Source organism: Eurypyga helias, unplaced genomic scaffold (assembly GCF_000690775.1).
Source record: "Eurypyga helias isolate BGI_N326 unplaced genomic scaffold, ASM69077v1 scaffold9482, whole genome shotgun sequence".
Taxonomy (NCBI): Eukaryota; Metazoa; Chordata; class Aves; order Eurypygiformes; family Eurypygidae; genus Eurypyga; species Eurypyga helias.
Window position 1 is genome coordinate 8,400 of NW_010237827.1, and position 18,157 is coordinate 26,556.

The window sequence follows — 18,157 nt, forward strand, 5'->3', positions numbered from 1 at the left end:
GCCTTCTGATAAAAAAAAAAAAAGAGGATAAAACATTTTCTAAATTGTTACATGATAATATTGTCCTTCTTTCAAGAGCTTTTATAAAGAGCTTGTCAGTAAATGAGCTTATGAGGGAGGTTGAAATGGAACAAAGATCTACACTGTTGGCATTTGTGGACTGTGCCAACTTGTTATCTGCCTCTGAGAGAACATCTCTCTTTCACCTGGCCCAGCAAGCATTTATTTAAGAACAGAACATAGATCTATTAAAATGAAAAGAAACAAATATATGCAAAATTCTTCTTCAGAAATGAATTTTTAAATCCATCATTTGTTCAATTAGTCATGCTGCTTTCTTGACTGTTGATAAAACAGGGGTCATAAGCCACTTTAACATTCCGTTTCTGTGGATGCATTGTCTTGCCTAGCCCTCTGTTCTTCTGTTGCACTCCCAAATGCTACCACCAAATTAGTTACACTGCTGGCATGTCCTGGTCTATTTAACTTGTCCTTTACAGACTTGGCTTTCCGAGAATGGCTGTGCAAACTCTTTGACCGTACTGATGGGAACCCCGAAGTCCTTTCTGGCTTTACTGACAATAAATTCTCAGCCTTGACAGTGGCAGGCATAGAGGTGTAAGAGGCACTCATACCTACTTCACCAACATCACTGTCGTCTGTGTCCATCTGCAACTGTTTCTGCTCTGCTTGCCTTTCTGCTTCAGAGATAACACCAGGGTATTCTGGAGGACGCTCTTGAGAAAGTTGCTGCTCAACTTCGTATTTCCACTCTGTGGCCCATTGTTCAATTGTAGAAGGGCACACCTGATCCATGATGGTACTATACTCTGTGGTCCAGTTATTAACTCCTCCGACCAGCTTCCCACCATGTGCAAATATAAAGCTCCTCGACTTCATCATAGTGGTTTGACAAGCACTGAATGTTTCAGGAGGAAAATAGCGCATTGCTTTAGATTTTTCCAAGGGATAAGAGATGGTTGCTTCTAACTTGGTACGTTCTACTTTTACCTGAGTATTCTGAAAATCTGATCTTGGTACTGACTGTCTGTTTGTAACAGCATCCATCTGGTTCATGCTTCGAGGAACCATTCCATCACTCTTGAAAATCCCCTGCTTTTCATCCTCAAAACCTCCTGAACAAGAATGGGGTCTGGAAACATTCTGTGCAATTTCTAATGTAGATTTACTGTAATCTGCTGTGGTGACTGCATTAGCACTAGAGGTATAATGGAGACTGGTGTGGTGTTCTGGAACCAGCATCCTTGGGTCTGCTCCATCTTCTTTGGTACCAAGGGAATGGGCTTTTTTACGCAATCCCATGGCTGGTGACATTGGAGCAGTACTGTCATCATATGTTAATTCATCACCACCGACATGGTATCTGTACATGCTGTAGCCATCAGAGCTGTTAACACTGCTTTGCCTTAAGAGATACGCAGCATCACACTCAGATGAAGCCCGAGAACGTGTGTATGTCAGCTCAGATTTGTCAATACCTGCCAGCTTCTCTAGAGCATTCACCATCCGACCAGATAGTTCTTCCAACTGAGAGAGTCGAAGGTCAACTGTTTGAAGAGAAGCTTTCATAAAATGTTCTCTTTCATTCACTTCTTCTAGCCTCATAGACATATTTTCAACTCTGTTGGGTATAAAAGAGGAAGCATAGAACAGAAGCTGTGGAACGGTGCAGTAACCTGCTATAGGCACCCAGCTACTGATTTCTTTGTAAGGCAGAATTTTGTGCTACGTATCATGCATCATTCTTTTTTCCTATGTGTAGCATCAAAAGCATATGCATTTTCCTGTTATCTGTGCTTTCCATATACCATATTAGAGGGCTGTTTGAATTTTGCCCTCATTTTGCCTTAGGACAGCCTGCTTTAACATTTCTGTGTGTGCCACCCACTTGGCGTTCAGCTGTCCTTTTTCACTGTGAAACATCGATAATAATATGAAAAATACTTTCTAACGACGTGCTCACAGGATGACTTAAAATAGCATCAAGGCATGTTGTAAAACAGGTTTTGTAGCTGTATGAGAGAGAACATATGCTGGTGTATATGAGATTACTTCAGCTCTTAAAATACCTTTCAATTATGTATCAGCTGAAGGAAGTGGAATTATTGTCTACTTCAATTAAAATAATACTTTTTCCTATTTTTTTAATCCTTTGTATCGTAATGAAAGTGATGGTACCAGAAGAATGCATATAAAAGTAATGCATTAGAATGTGACTTGGACATCATACACGAGTAAACGGCCTGTGGAAATTAAATTAGCATTTTTTTTCTCTCACACACAAAAGATGACAAAGCATCTGGAGCAAGAAGCCATGAGAAATAAGCAAATCTGCTTTGTGGCCGTACACCATAGTGAATCAGTGAGGCTTACCAGCCCTGCTTTATTCTCTGCCACAATACCTAGGATTTTGACAAATTGCCATGGTTAAATAGCGCAATAGAAACTACTCGAATACAGATTTCATTTACTTCTCTATTCTCAGACTTCACATATAATAATGCAAGATGTTCAAGGCCTCCATTCAAGAGAAAGATGTTTATCCATTAAGGAATTATATGGCTCACAGAGCTACTTCATGAGAAATGTTAAAAGGAATATAGATAGATAGATAGAGAGTAGTTCATCAAAGTACTGTGAGGTAGATTAAGATGAACGGGTGTTTAAATGGTGTATCATTTTCATTACAGGGAGAATTTTTCATCATTTTAAGGAAATGACAGAAGACCCCATCCTTTGACTGACTCAGAACTACTAGCTGAACACTGCTAACAGCGCCTTTGGGAACAGTCCTGCCAAGTGACCTGGTAAAAAAGTGCTGCTGCCATTATCACTGTGTGCTTACACAGCAATATGCAAACATTACCTAGTCCTCAGAATAGCTTAATAATTTGCATGTGAATATTCCCTGTCTTTTAAATGGGGGAAGTTCATACTGAAAAGCTAAATGCCTTGTTCAAAGTTTCCAAGGGAATCTATGGCAGAGATTAAAATCGAGCAGTTGTGAGTGCTGGACCCTAGTACAAACCATGGGTCCAGGGGAAGAATCTTGAGCACTTTTGTCATTAAGATCCACCATATTTCTCATGGTTGGATGAGCTGTTGGAAATTCAACATGTAGTAATTTGCTCAAAGGGATAAAAGATGTAACTGTGGTCTTCAAATGAGTGAGAGGGAAAAAATTGACTGTGAACAAAAATGTTCTCATACCAAAGCTACCCAAACCAGCACTCTTAGCAACATACTCGTAGGAACAACAGAAAACTTGCTCTTGTGAGAGATGCACCTGCACAGATATTTATTCAGAATTCAAGTCAGCTTCTGAACTGGTGGCAGTTTTCTTAAAGATCTAAATCTTTTGTACCGTAACTCAACTTTGGTTATAATGAAGACACAAAAGAGCAAATAGTGTTCCAGATAAGTGGTGGGATTTTTTTTCCTTATAATAGGTACCTTTCAGAGGTAACTCTGATGCGTTCATCATTAGAAGATTGCTGCTCATCCTCTTTTTCCTGGAAGTACTCATCTACACACTGCTCTTCAAACTCATACAGTTTTTTTAGCTCCTCATCATTCAGAAACAACTCTGTAAAACAGAAGACAAAATATGAGTTTCCTTTTTCTGAACTTCTGGCAGTCAATTTAAATCCAATTAGCAGATTATTTTGGACATATGGGTACTGCAGATTCTACTCCTGCACTAAATGAACAGATGAGTTTGTAAATTAGTCAAAGATGGCCACAGCCCTGCAGCACTGTAATGCATTACGACCATCATCTGCTTTTATGACCATCCACTATATGGTTATATTTTCTATGATGGCTATATTTTCTATATATGGGTATATTCAACATTGGAAAAGCTGCTGCTTTCTGCTAATTTGCGGCAAAGAGCTCAATTTCTAGAAGAAGTTTTGCATACTCAGTCCCCTGTCACGCTCATCCTGGTCTCCTTCACCCTTCTTGCAGCGACAACAGATTCGCTTGATGATTATGTAGATGTGGCTGAAGATAATCATTGGTGGTGGAAGGACAGGTCTGTCATGGAACGTCATAATCAGCTGGTACCGCTGGAACTTCCAGACTTGGTTGGATATTGATTTTACCTCAAAGAATGTATTGCTGAAAGGGAACACACATAGAGTTTCTATTAAGCCCCTAAGGTTACTTATCATTGAGAAAGTCCCATGTTGAAAAAAGCAGCAGCTAAATAACATGAGGTCACATGACTCGCTTGGTTCAGCTCTTTGGTGATGCTGCTGAATGACCTGAACTCACAATTTCACTACTCCCTGTGAGGGCAGCACAGCAGAAGGTGCTCTGCATCCCTCCTGCACCACTCAGAACAGTCTTCCTTTTAAGACTGTTTACTCCTACTGTATAAGGTCCTTTAGGTGTTAGTGAAAAGAAACTTGCACAATTTATGAATCACATAATTGGTATGTTGGGGCTTGGTTATTAAGTATTTCTTTTAACACATGCCAGTATTTGATATTACACAAAGTATTAAATTAATGAAAAATATTTTGTATGCTAAACCCAGAAGCTTCACGTAGTTTGCCTTTAATATGCTAATCAGCTTGACCTACATAGAAGTCTTTTCAAGTTTTCACAAAATGTCCTAATTCAAACTTTACTCACTCAAACTTCTGACTCAAAAACATGGTGCATATTCTTGTAAAGGAATTTGTTCTTAGAAGCCATGGCCTCATCATTTCTACACCAAAACAAGGTGTGTTATGAAGATGTTTTATTTTGTAATTCGGTGGACATGAAGGAGTAAAAGCAGTAGTATTCAATCCAGAGATAACAATAGTCAAGGTTATGAAATACCATCTAAGAGAAGCAGACTTGATGTTCTGTCTTAGATAAAGCTTTTCAAGCTGTGTTCAAGTATGCTCAGACAGCTTACTCCACTTCTATGACAATGATGATATTGACACTCCCTTTTTTGTATTTTCTGTCCACTTCTTTTCTAACTTTCTGTACTTTAGAATATCTACATTCACAAAAACAATTAAAATCTCTCTTTGAAACCAGAGAACGACAGCACTCATAGCTTTTGGTTTCTTTTGGCTAAGTACACAAGATTATTTACCAATGATAAATGACAATCTGCCTTCATTCTGTGTGTCCTGCATAGCAGAAATTCCTCAGCTAGATCTCACCCCCCTGCAACCATGCTGGGATGGTGGGAGTTAACAGCATGACCTACTTCCCAAACTGCTGATTCCTTGGTCCTTCAGCCAATAATAGCTACTATTGTAAGATTCTTCCCCTTCCCCCTAGCAATGTGACTGGCATCTGACCACTTTAAAATTCATGACCTTTTACGTTACATACATCAAATGAAAGACAGGCTTTGTGAGCTGTAGATTTCTGGGCATGCAATGAACTATTTTTGAGGTTGTGACACCAGCTACCTATGCCAACAAGTCCTCCAACACTACATGTTTATGGACATCAGAAATGGATCACCTGCTTTTCTCAGGTGGTGTGTTTGGAAGTCGTCTTACTAGTATTGTACTTGTCTACTAGTAGTCTTACTAGCAAGACGATTTTTTAAAATTTCTTTTAATCCCTAGGTCATGACAGGAAAAGCATGCAACATAACCGTGGGTAGAAAGAACAAGCAACAGAAATTCATTTAGTTGTACTCCAGAGAAGTTTAAATATAGATTTGTAGACTAACATTAAGAATGTGCATAGTTCATATTGCTTGGACTGGCCACAGATATTGGCAACATGTAGCCATCATTTGTTTTGGTTTAAGGCAATATAGACTCCTCTTCTGCAGCGTGTAAGAACTCTGCAAGGTCCTATTTTTTTTTTTTTCTAAATGAAAAGCAAAACAAGAAAAAAGAAAAATAAGCCAGATGATACTGTGATAGTGGAAAATGGCTCCTGCTATTTTCATTCTGCTGTTTTATCACAGAATCGTGTTCCCTAGTGGTTACATGGGCTTCCTTCCATCATGCATGTAGCAGGTTTCATGGATTCTGGTTTTTATCTTTCCAGAGCCATCTTGAGGCCAGTTGCTATCCACTGAACGATAATTGGAAGTAGGCAGATTCTGCCACATCCATTACTGCATTTTCTGGCAAATTCAAAACAACCTTTCCCAATGTATACACTGTTACAAGTATTTGCCAGTCATGTTCATAGAGTAATTAGATTCTAAGTGCAAATGCAAACCCTTGGCTCTCACAGAAACTTTATCTTGGTAATAAGAAAGTAAACATAGTGCATGATCATTTACATACTTGAAGACAGCAATCAGCAGGTTTACCAACAGGATATTTGCTACCAAGAGGTAACAGGCCATAATAGCAGGAGTGAGCCAGGCCCCTGGTATACATGGAGGGAGGCGTTTACCATCATCATCGTAAAGATTGTCTCCACAAGGAGCTAAAGAAAAAACAGGAAAGGTATTTTTCACAAATTGCCAGATACTTAAAAACACTACTCACATTTGTTTAACGATGACACATATATAAAATCGCCAAGCTCAACAGGTTTTGTCAGTTTATTTCCAGTAGGAAGTATGTATAATTTCTACTTTAACTTCTGCTTCTAATTACAGCATAGAAAAATAACTTCCCATAGTAGTGAACAGAGAGGCAGCTCCAAGCCTACTGTACAGTGTGGCTTTTGCCACAAATTCATATGGATTTTCTTTTTCTCATAGTAATAGTCTGGGACAAGATTGTAATGTGCATCAACAATTACACATCAACAGTGTAATTAAAAAAAATTTCCAACCAAACTTGTGTGCAGACCTTACTAAAGATATAAAAGGATTTTACACAGTGTCCCAGATCGCCAAGCATAAATTAAACCTTTATCAGGGCCCTGAGTGTAGTAAAGAGGCTTTAAGGGTCCTGACCAGCTTCACCTGGGGTACACACCCACCTCCCCATGCATACCTGCCCCTTCCTGAGCTATGTCAGGTGTGCAGGTCTCAGCCCTGCCTTCTGGATGGACCTTGGACCTGTGTTTGTCCCCTGGGTGGACCCTTCTGGCCGTGGCCCTGTCTCCTTTTGCCCCTAACTAGCCTCCCTAGATGGCCCCTAGGCTATTACCTGTCCTGTCTGGGGCTGTTACCATTACCAGCAAGTGGCCCTGACACCACTGTTGAACCAATTTCCGTTTCCCCTGTTTCACAGTAATTCTAAATTTTGGATAAAATTTTAAACCAAAGAGATAAAATTAGAAAATGAAAATGATATAGTAACAGCAAAACAGATCGGTGAGAATGAGACAAAAATTGAGAATATTGATCAAACTGATATAACCTGAAGCAATCCTAATAATACATAGGTTGTCTTGGGGTTAGAGCTGTCCTAGAGTTGGGTAAATGCATCAAGTTTGTTCTGTGCAGTGCCAGCTTATCTGATTTCAAATACAAGACTAACTTTTGGAACCATTTAGTGGCAGGTAAAGTGTTTTTCCTTAGCTGAAACCTTAGTACATACTAAGTGTAACAATGAGTTCATTACAGATTTAGTTTATATATAGTGACAAACCGTATTTTTTAAAGCATTTGGAAAAAAACCCAAGCTTCCAGCTTATGTGAAAAATGCTTCAAATTATTTGAAAACAGAATAATCTTATTTACTATGGACTGAAGAAGATACTTAGGCTATGATTAATAAAAAATACTTGCTTTTCAAACATCAGACCTACATTTTTCCTGTTTATCATAGGAAAAGTATAACAGGAAAGTCAAGCATAATATTATTCACACGGACCAATGAAAGTACACCCTAACATTATACCTACATCAAAGACAATTAGCTATACCATGAGACTCAAGCATCATAATTTAAAAGAAGGATTATTTTACTGTTGATGTACTAGAAACAAGTCATAGCAACCACATAAGCTCAATTCAAACTTCTGACCTGCAATAAGTATTAAAATAGTTTTCCTCTGCTTCTTTTCGAATGAAACTTTTACAGTAGAAAAAGAAGATCCACACCTGAATATTGGATGAGCCCTATAATTAAAGTGTCAGTATCTAGTGAAGAAAAAGATTAATGAACATATTCAGCTAAATGAGATAATCAGCTCTCCACACAGACTTACGATTAATTTCCATGGCATAGACTGAACAGCATTCCAAAGGAACAAAATAGAAGACAGGGAGAGAAAGAGAAAACAATAGATAATATATAAAACAAACAAAAAAAGATGATTGAAAATAGTTTTGCCACCAAGAAAAGATAAGCAACTCAAATGTCAGAACACTAGACATATACTTAGAAACAATCTCTTTGTTAAAAATGCATTGTATTCTGCAATTGCCTTTTCATGTTCTTTTCCTCAAATGTTACATATGGCAGCAAATTCATGATAGTAATAATAAATCACGAAATGCTTCTGGCAGATGATCGTTTAAATATACATGATTTTTCAGGCAAGTAAAAAAATCTGGCAGTCACCATAAACACAAAACAACTCAAAATTATCACACAAATACATTCTTTCAGCTATTATGGAAACAGTTCCTCCCTTTTTTTTTTTTTAAGAACCACCCTGGCTTTGAATCTGCAGCTCCTTCTATTGAATAGCTATGTTTCTGTTAATAGTCACGATACTGATACCATTACATCCCACTTTGACTACCAGTATGGATAGTTGCTTGCCAGCCCCTAAATGGTGACTGTAGCAAAAACCGACACTATGGGAAGAAACTCAGCCAGGCTTCTCTATTGTTTAAGAATATCTTGCTCTTGAGTGCTAGATGCCACTAACTTCTTGCTCATGGACACATCTAAACAGAGTGAACCAGACAAGAGCATCCTGGTTGCATTAGGAAAAGTGTTATCAGCAAGTTAAGGGAGGTAATTATTCACATCTGGACTTGTCTAGTTCTGGGTTCCCCCACAGAAATCAGACATGGACATACTGGAAAGACTCCAGTAAAGGGTCAGAAAGATTATGAAGGTGATTGGAGCATCTGACAACTGAAGCAAGGCTGAGAAAGCTGGGATAATTAAGCCTGGAGAAAAGAAGGGTCAGGGGAGATCTTAGCAATATTATAAATACCTCATGGTAGCTGGGAGTAAAGAGGACAAAGCCAGACTCTTTTTATGGTATCCCATGAAAAAACAAGAGGCAGTGGGCCAAGACAGAAATAGAGGGAATTCCATTTAAACCAGGTTGTCCAGAGAGGTCACACAGCCTTCATCATTCAATATATTAAAAACCTGACTGGACAGTGCCTGTGCAACCTGCTCTCATTTACTCTGCTTTGATCAGGGAAGTTCAACTAGATGATCTCCAAAGATGCCTTCCAACCTCAGCAATTCTGTGATTTGTGATCTTCATCTTTAGGTGACATCCTATCCTCACTGGAGCTATTGACAAAAGTCCAACTACCTTCTTGCAGATGGAAAATCTGATGTAATAATTCTTCCATAAATTGTTTACACTCATGGGCCTTGGCAACCCATAAGCACTTGACACAGAGTCAGCTTAGACTGCCCACAGCAATCACTGCCGTGACTCCTGAGGTTGTTTTTGTGGTGTGTTTACAGAGAGCCATGGAAAGATCAGAGTGAAAATTTCTTATTGAAAGCAAAAAGATCTTCAGAAGTCAGTCCATAGACTTCTAGATGTAAGAAATTTACAGGATAATTTTACTGCATCTAGTTATACCAGTAGAACTCCTTGCAGAGCACTTTTATTTCAATATTAACAAACCCACACATTTCCAAGTTAGCTTATGTTGAGGATTCTGACAGAGCAAAGCTTCTGACCTGGGAAAGTTAGTGGAGCAAGTAGCTGGACTGAACCTGTGTGACTGGAAACCCCAAACTTTTTTTGCACTGCTGAAGAAAGATTTCTAATTCAAAGGATGCAGAGTATATCATTGAGAAATGACTGGAAGCATGAGAGAAGTCTGGGACAACACTTACACTAAAGACATCAGTATTCTTGGTTATGTGTGAGATTTGATTTATAAATAAATCAATCTGTCTACACTGGCAACATTCTTTATTCAAAACTAGGTAGGATTTGAATGCATATTATGAGCCACAAAGGTAAGGGAAACTCTGTTACAGTCTATTCTTCCCCATGGGTGAATTAACCCACTTGAGAAATCCTGAGCTTATTGCGGTTCACTTATGCACTGAAACTGCAGTATGATACTATAAATGACTGGTTTGACCTTGTATTTGTCAAGACTAATTTAATGTATCATAAGTTACATTAATGAGACAAGCTTTCATAAGGAAAATGAAGGTGATAAGATCTTTCAATAGTGTACACTGTTCACAAACAGACTAATGACATTTTATTCCTTTCTAAGCAATTACAGTAAATGTCAATGACATTTGGTATAAAGATGTCTTATGATGATGGATCTTTATCTTTTTTGACTGAACTTAGACCTCAGTTTCTTCAGCCTTCCACTTTACTACTTGGCAATATATGCAGGTGGTTGAAATAACACACAGTGCTGAAATAGCAGCTTATATTATCTCAGATAAAGTGCAAACTGTGTGAAACACACTAGAAGAGGCCAGCTGCACGCTTGACTGTCTGTACAAATTTCAATTAACACAAACCTAACAGTAACGCGACCATTTCCTTCTCCTCTAAAATACTGACAGTTATTTTTCAAAACTGTGCAGCTTTTATAGAAGAAAGGCTATTTCCACACCCAAAGTTAACCAAGAAAGGTTTTCCTTTTTTGTTTCGTTTTTCTACAGGTGTAGAAAAGAGGAACATGAGTGATTCATGAAATGGAAACATTTCTGGAAAGTAGACAGATGTATCAATGGGATTCAAAATGTATTAGCTCATTGCCTGTGCTGTGAATTAGCGATGAAAGGATATGTGTATTTTCATCTCCTGTGCAAGGTATTTATTTTTTAATTCTTCTGTTGGAACTGACTATTAGTAAAACACTGGTTCTAAAGAACATTTCAGAAGGATCTCTGTAGATCCCTGCAAGTAAACAGAATACTTAATACTGTTATACTTTTGGATAGGAGAGTAATCCAGACTCTGTCACTCTCACTGTTAACTGAGTTTGAATATAAACTGTGAGACAGAACATGCAGGTGGGGAACAGAAAATTGTTCCATCTCTGGAGTCTGTCATAAGAAAACAACAACAACAATATAATCATAAAGACAAAACACTACTTCCAAATTAAAAACAATCATTAATTTGGATCTGATCATCTGCCTCAGAAACAGGAAACAGACTCTTACTATGAATTCTACTCTTACGGTCTATCTGGTCTGCGAACACCTCTCCATAGATCATCCAGTAGGGCATGTAGAAGATGTTGCGAGCTAGTCTCCACGAAGGCTCCTCATCTGGGTGCAGGATAGCTTGGCGGGCTACTCCAAAACTCATCAGAACCACAAGCATGATGACCACAAAGTAGAGCATGTCAATCATCTGCATGGAGGGACCATACAGAGGCTCTTAACATCACCAGGTAGTACAGTAGCACCGGCATGTCTGTTTGCCAGCATGCGTTAAAGTAAACAAGAAAGTATCAAGAGAACAAACACAGTCCCCTCGATAATTGTCTTGCTATTATTCTTTGATTTTAACTACTGCTCATAAATTAAACATACATAAAAATGCAGTAAAAACAGTCATTTAAAGGAATACTAGTTTTCTATTTTAAAAGACTTAAAATGCTAAAATCTTTGCTATCCCTATTCTCTTTTGCATGAAGTGAACTATGTTGTGCTTTCAGCATAGACCTCTTGTGTGACTGCACACAGATGACACAATCACTGCTGTATCACCTCCTGTCCACTACTGATGGTTTTGTGGATGATCCCAGTATATAGGCAATCTGTTACTGCTTTGGCTTTGGGAGGCAGGAGGCAGGCAAAGTGAACAAGTTTTTTCAGGCTGGGTTAAAAAAAAAAAAAAAAATCCCTCTCAAAACAAGCAATTATTAGCAAGAGTATTGCATCTGGTGTTTTTGTGAAATTCATCTTTCACAGCCTTTATTCAGAGTCCTACTCAGATGGAAGACCTCTTTTTAAAATCAGAACTGTATTTAGTTTCCCGTGAAGTTCTGAAATTCATAATTTACAGCAATTTAGGCACTAACCATCTTTCCAATCATCATGACGTAAGGTCCCAGATATTTGTTCACACCAAAGATATCTAGTACTCTAATGTACCAGAAAATTATATCTACGCAGTAAATCACTCTTCCATAACCCATGTAAGGCTGGTTCTGTAGGCGAAGAATTGCTCCTATTATAAACACTGAAATAGCCACCAGATCAGTAATATTCCAGTATTCCTGGAGCCAAACTTTCACTTTTTGGCTCAGCTTGCCAGGCTCTGACATCAGAATCTGAAAAACAACAACAAAAAAAAACCCCAACAAATGAAACACCACCCAAATAAATCTCTACGAAAACCTCCAAGTTACGTTTTTGAAGTAATGGCCATGAAAAAAGACCAAATTTGTCACATTCAGTAGGTGCCTGAGACCCTCTCCACTGGCAGCCAAATTTGTCTCAAGCAGCAATATTTTTAGTTACTAGTAGGCAAAATTTCCTTTTTGTAGACACATAGAACAGTTTGTGTTGGAAGGGACCTATACAGATTATCTAGTCCAACCCCCTTATCATGGCCAGAGACATTTTCTTCCTTATGTCCAATCAAAAAGATTTCTTCCTTATGTCCAATCAAAACCTACCCCCTTTCAGCTTAAAACAGTTGCCCCTTGTCCTGTCACTACAGGTAGAAAGTCTCTGTCTATCTTTCTTATGAGGCCCCTTTACATTGGAAGGTTGCCCTAAGTTCTCCCCAGAGCCTTTTCTTCTTCAGGCTGAACACCCTCAACTCTCTCAGCCTTTCTTCACAGCAGAGCTGTTCCAGCCCTGTGATAATTTTCGTGTCCCTCCTCCGGACCTCCTTTTCATCACTGTTTCTATTTTGGCTTTATTAAGCTTTTTTTTTGTTGTAGGTTTTAATCAATAACATTTAATGACAGCATGCATGTGATGACTGACCTCAGGGCATTTTTGCCTGACTTTTTGCCCAATAAAAGGAGGTTTTAATGTATGGGAATGGGTTATAAATGAAATTCTCTCCAGCGATGGGCATTTTGGGAGGATGCTGTACAAGTCCATGTCAATATTACCTCTAAGAGTGAGCTGCATTTTAAGTATTGTGTGATGTTGGTATGATCAGACTTTACCTCTCTTACTTTCTCTAAAGCCAGGGTCACAATGTAGGAGATGACAATCCATTCCTGGACTGATGGCCACCGCTCCATCCGCACCAAGATGATATAATTAAATAGCATCAAGTAACCGAGGTATGATATCTAAAAAAAAAAAGAAAATCCTTTATGGACTTTAGGTGATGGCTCCCAAGATCCTCCCACAGTTAGGCAGCATTCAATTACTTGAGATGGCTTCCAGACCAAATAACAAAAAAAAAGAAATCAGTCTCCACTAACTTCCATTAGGAAGTTCTGGAATATTAGTGTAAGTCAATAGAATTATTACTCAGTTTTCTGTAACTACTGGTGTAAATGTCAAACTAGTGATTGTGGTGTCTCCGTGCCTCATAGCAGTCTTTGGTGACTGGCCAAGTGGAAAACTTCAGAGACCTTGGAAGTCAGAGTTCAGAAACGAAAAAGGATTCAATGGCTTTAAAAAAAAAAAAAAAAAGGAGGGTGTTGGGGAGGGGGTGGGGGTGTGGGGTGGCAGGGGGAAACAAAGGATTAATAAACTGAAAGATTTTCCATGGAGAAAATGGAGTTTTCTAAAGAATAAGATAAGTCAATGTGAAATATTTATGCACTATCTCAAAACAAATCTAAAGCAGAACAGGGAGGCAGGGCCGTGAGCAGCACCTGCCTGGAGGGTAGGGGAAAGAGCGAGCTACACAGGCCACTTGCTGTTCTCCACCCTGTAATGGTTGAGACCATCTAGGCAAAATATACTCTTTACACAAAGGCAGAGGCATACAGACTTCATATACCAGTCCCTACAACACCTCTTGCTATATTTGTTACTTCGACCTACCTGCATGAACAGTAGATTAGCAGATGTTTTGGTTACTTTAAGTAGCCTTTAGTCTCGGGAGCAAGTTTCTTGCTGAAGGGTAACTCAGCAAGAGCACAGAGGGCTGCACTACCATGTCAGAGGAGAAACACCAAACAGAAGGCAGCAACACCCTCTCAGCTGGGAGGCCTGATAATGTATGAAAGTGTAGCCCACCCTAATTGTGACATTCATACAGACATGTATGAACACATACATTGAGGCTATGCGTGAAGGTTTCAGCTGCTGAAGATCCTTACTTGCACAAGAAAAAAGATTTTCTTCTCTGAAGCAAGCGGGCCTGCTACAGTGGCCCTCCTGCAGCTGCCATGCACACTGGCAGAGGCCATGGGCCTCCAGCAGCTGAGGGAATGGCAGATGCTGTGGAACATATGATCCAGGCAGCTGAATTATCTCATTTGTTGAAAGAAGCAAAACAACAATTGCAAAGCACTCTAAATCGGGCCCTTTGTGCCTGGGGCATTTTTAATCTACTAAAATTTAATTTCTTTACACTGTGAAACCGTGTTGAATACTTTTCTTTGAAATTAAATAGGAATTTTGCTTTTAAATAATTAATACAGACAGCAGAAGGGGATCAGTATAGTGTTTTGTAATTACAATGTGCTAAAATTAAAAACCTACATTATATTATGACATAGGATGTATTGGAAGCCCTAACTTTGAATAAAAAAATAAACCAGTATCCTTTTTACAGGGCACACACAAAGCAGTAGCACGAATACTTTTCCTGTTTTATTAAAACAGAGTTTAATACTAGATAGTTCTTTATCCACTAAGGAGAAAATCAGATGCTTGTCAAAAATAGATCTTTCAGCTAAGATTGGGTTTAATTATTTAAATAACAGAAAAGCACCTATTGAGAGAAAAGCACCTATTGAGTCTTAGCAGACTGGGATCTGTGCTTCCATTGAGTTTGCATTTATCTGAGCCTAACTGTCAACACAGCAAATGGCAAGGACTGATATTGTGACATTACTTCACGGGTCCTGAAGTGTATTTCAACACAGAGCAGGAGCCAGAGCCTTTAGAAAGCAAAATAATCCAGCCTGGCTTGGACTGAGTGACTGGACTGTGGAGGTTGCACTGAGTTTGGCATGTGATTAGACAGACAGGGCCTCCTTCAAAGTGTGCAGGAGCTTTAGAGGCTGACAGCATAAGCTTCAGTTATTCATTCTGTTTCACTGTCTGTGCGTTTTTCTCTGAATAAAGGGAGTGCTTTAGTCATCACATTCCATGCAAGCCAGTACTGTTCATTTATTTATTACTCGGTTATTATTTTTACATTGGAAACCTTTAAGTTCCACAGGTCTGTGAAAAATGGTCACTCCCAGTTTAATCATGATTAAACTGTAATTTACTTACTGTGTAGAACCAAAATTTGACAATAGGTGCATTATAGAATTCATAGATCTTTGTTCCAATAGGAAGGCTATTTTGCTTTTTATTTCCATTCTCTTCATCTCCTTTTCGGGAGCCTGTATCCACATTTGCATCCTGCAAGACCAAAATTGTCAGTTTTCATCAATACACAACAGTAAAAATAATAGCTTTTCCTCAACTACAGCCCCAGCCATCTGTTAACTACATGATGCTTTCTCTAAGAAACAGACCGCTTTTTAAAAATACAAAAATACAAATTCTATAAATCTGTGCAACTATGCAGATAATTTACATGCCCTCAGAATTCAACTTATACACTCCAAAAATTGTTCAGATTTTTAGCCCACAGAGGCACTGAGATATATTCACCTGAGTGACCTATAGCATAATCAGAGAACTGAGCACTCTTGAGATAACAGAACCTACTAATAATCTGCATTACTGACCACATTTTCCTCCTCCTTTTCTTTGCCTTCTTCATTTTCTCTTGATGTCTGGTAAGAATAATCATCGTAACTCCGAAACTCTAGGAAAAGGATGGTGGGAGGGAAAAGAATCCCCATTATAACCTGCACAACAAGAAAGAATTCAACTCAGATGGCAATATTTGTTTATGTTGACAGATTTCATAACAAGGCAAATCCCATAAACAATATTTTCTGCTTTATAGTATTCAAGATACTGTGCTATCTTCAAACCCACCAAGTAGTACTTAAGAAGTCTTGGCAATAAGGTCTTGTATGAGAAGATGGCATCCTGGAAGGCTTCCCATCTCCACAAATACACTGCAATTAAGAAATTGTGCTCCAGAATTAAGAGTTGCGCACAGAAATTCCATAGAGTGGACATAGTGGCAGTTGGAAGAGGGCTTCAGGTTTGAAGCCTGAAGTTTACTTATAAACTGGAGTTTATAGTTACATCAGTCACCTACTATAATTAGTTTTAATAGTTAAAAAACTTATGAAAGGTAAAAGCAGCTTTGTACATAGCAAGGGGAGAGTTATTGCTGTTAAGCAATGTGAAGCCTGTGTCCACATCCAGTTCATTTTCTCTCTATTCCTATTGCGAGGTCCCCTAATGAAGTTCTTTTTGCTTCTATCCAGCTAATTTTTCATCAGAGGTGTATGTTTCTAATTAACAGATCTCATAATTCATTAAAAGTCTCAACTTTGCTCTCAGATTCCAATCATGCTAAGCCTTTATGGATTTATATTTTCCTTTGTCATGGGACAATGTTCCTTAGATACCCTGAATTTGGAAACAAACAAACAAAAAGCTTTAAAACAGGTATGTTCTGAACACATCACTAATCAGTAAGCCAATTTGTTCTATGCATACACTATGTGTAATGTAGCGTAACATGCAACAAACTGCATCCTTGAAAACAAATGCAGAACAGAAATACCTTAAGGCCTGGATTTTTCCGCATGCGTAGTCGCCCCATCCACATATCTGTTAAAAGCATCTGGCTGCACGTGTGGGCAATAAAGTCCCTGTGTTTAGCTGCCACAGCCAGTTTTAGGCAGGTAGAATTACTCCAGTTTTTCAGTTCGTAGGTCAGTAGTTTCATGGCAATCTGCTCATCATGTTTATAGGACTGATCCAAGAGTTCAACAGCCAGCTGGCCAAAATCTCTGGAAAATGCAAGATTAAGTCCTGTGAATTTTGATTTAGAGATCAGTGTTGCTTACATTTGGGGTTTTAATTCCATTCACAGAAGGTCATGTTTTTCCACACACATGTACAATGAGAAGAGCAACCAAGTCTCAAGCTTGATTTGGGACAGTCTACAAAAGTTCCAAACAAACCTTTAGTGACCAGAAAGAATTAGCTTAGACCAATAACATCTTAAGGCTAGTTTTGGTATATCATCAGAAACCCCTTGATTTATGTGAGTAATTCTTGAAAATAACTTTGTAAAATAAAACTAGCTGGTTTTACAGGGAGAAAAGCTGAAAAAATACATTCTGTCAGAAAAAATGCAAATTTTATCCTTGCTAGTGTTGCCTTCAGATTCTGAGACCATATTTTGGCTTGTTTACTGCTGATAAATAGGCTCCAAATCGCATTCTGTGAACCTACATTCTAGAAATCAATTGTATTTACTAAAAGTAAAGCTTCTCAGCAAGTCAGACAACCCCCTATATCAAGTAGACATATACTCTGCTCTGCATCCACTAACTTTGAGTTGTTGTCCAGATCCTGAGAGATGTCGTCCACCAGCTCACTCTCCGAAGACTCATGGGCCATAGACTTGTACAGTTTACATGCCACAAGTGCCTTGGCCATGGTTTCCTCCCCTCGCTGCCAAAGGAAGAGTGCCATCTTTTGCCGCTTCATCAGCACAGCCCACACCATCAGTTCATGAAAGGGATACTGAAAGCGGCTAACTTCTGGGTCATCCACATCAATATCGATCTCTTCCTCCTTTTTCTTCTTCTTTTTCTTCCCTTTGGTGGGAGGCTCATCATCCTGGGAAGAAGAAAAAATGTTCCCATCGATTTTGAACAGCTTACCTGACCATGGCACCATGCACAGAACAAGGATTGAAAGGACATATTCATAGTTAAAGGTCTAATTTGGTTTTGCTTATTGCTACACTGAACGCTGATAGCGATAAAACGATGAAGAACATGGGACAGAGCATGCCCTGGGCTAGCACATGCAGCTTAGTACTTTAT

The 18,157-nt window shown here is 38.8% G+C and overlaps 1 protein-coding gene across 1 annotated transcript; it reads right to left on the bottom strand.

The window, feature by feature from the left end:
• Positions 1-372: 372 nt before the first annotated feature.
• On the bottom strand, positions 373-17,948 carry TRPM1 (transient receptor potential cation channel, subfamily M, member 1; the record flags this gene model as incomplete). The annotated part of the gene is made up of 12 exons (XM_010147608.1): positions 373-1,642; positions 3,475-3,607; positions 3,944-4,143; positions 6,285-6,429; positions 8,110-8,130; positions 11,268-11,442; positions 12,116-12,367; positions 13,220-13,348; positions 15,459-15,590; positions 15,923-16,045; positions 16,882-17,110; positions 17,659-17,948. Coding segments are annotated over 12 exons (3,099 nt in total), but the record flags the coding sequence as incomplete, so codon positions are not given.
• Between the last annotated feature and the right edge of the window lie 209 nt (positions 17,949-18,157).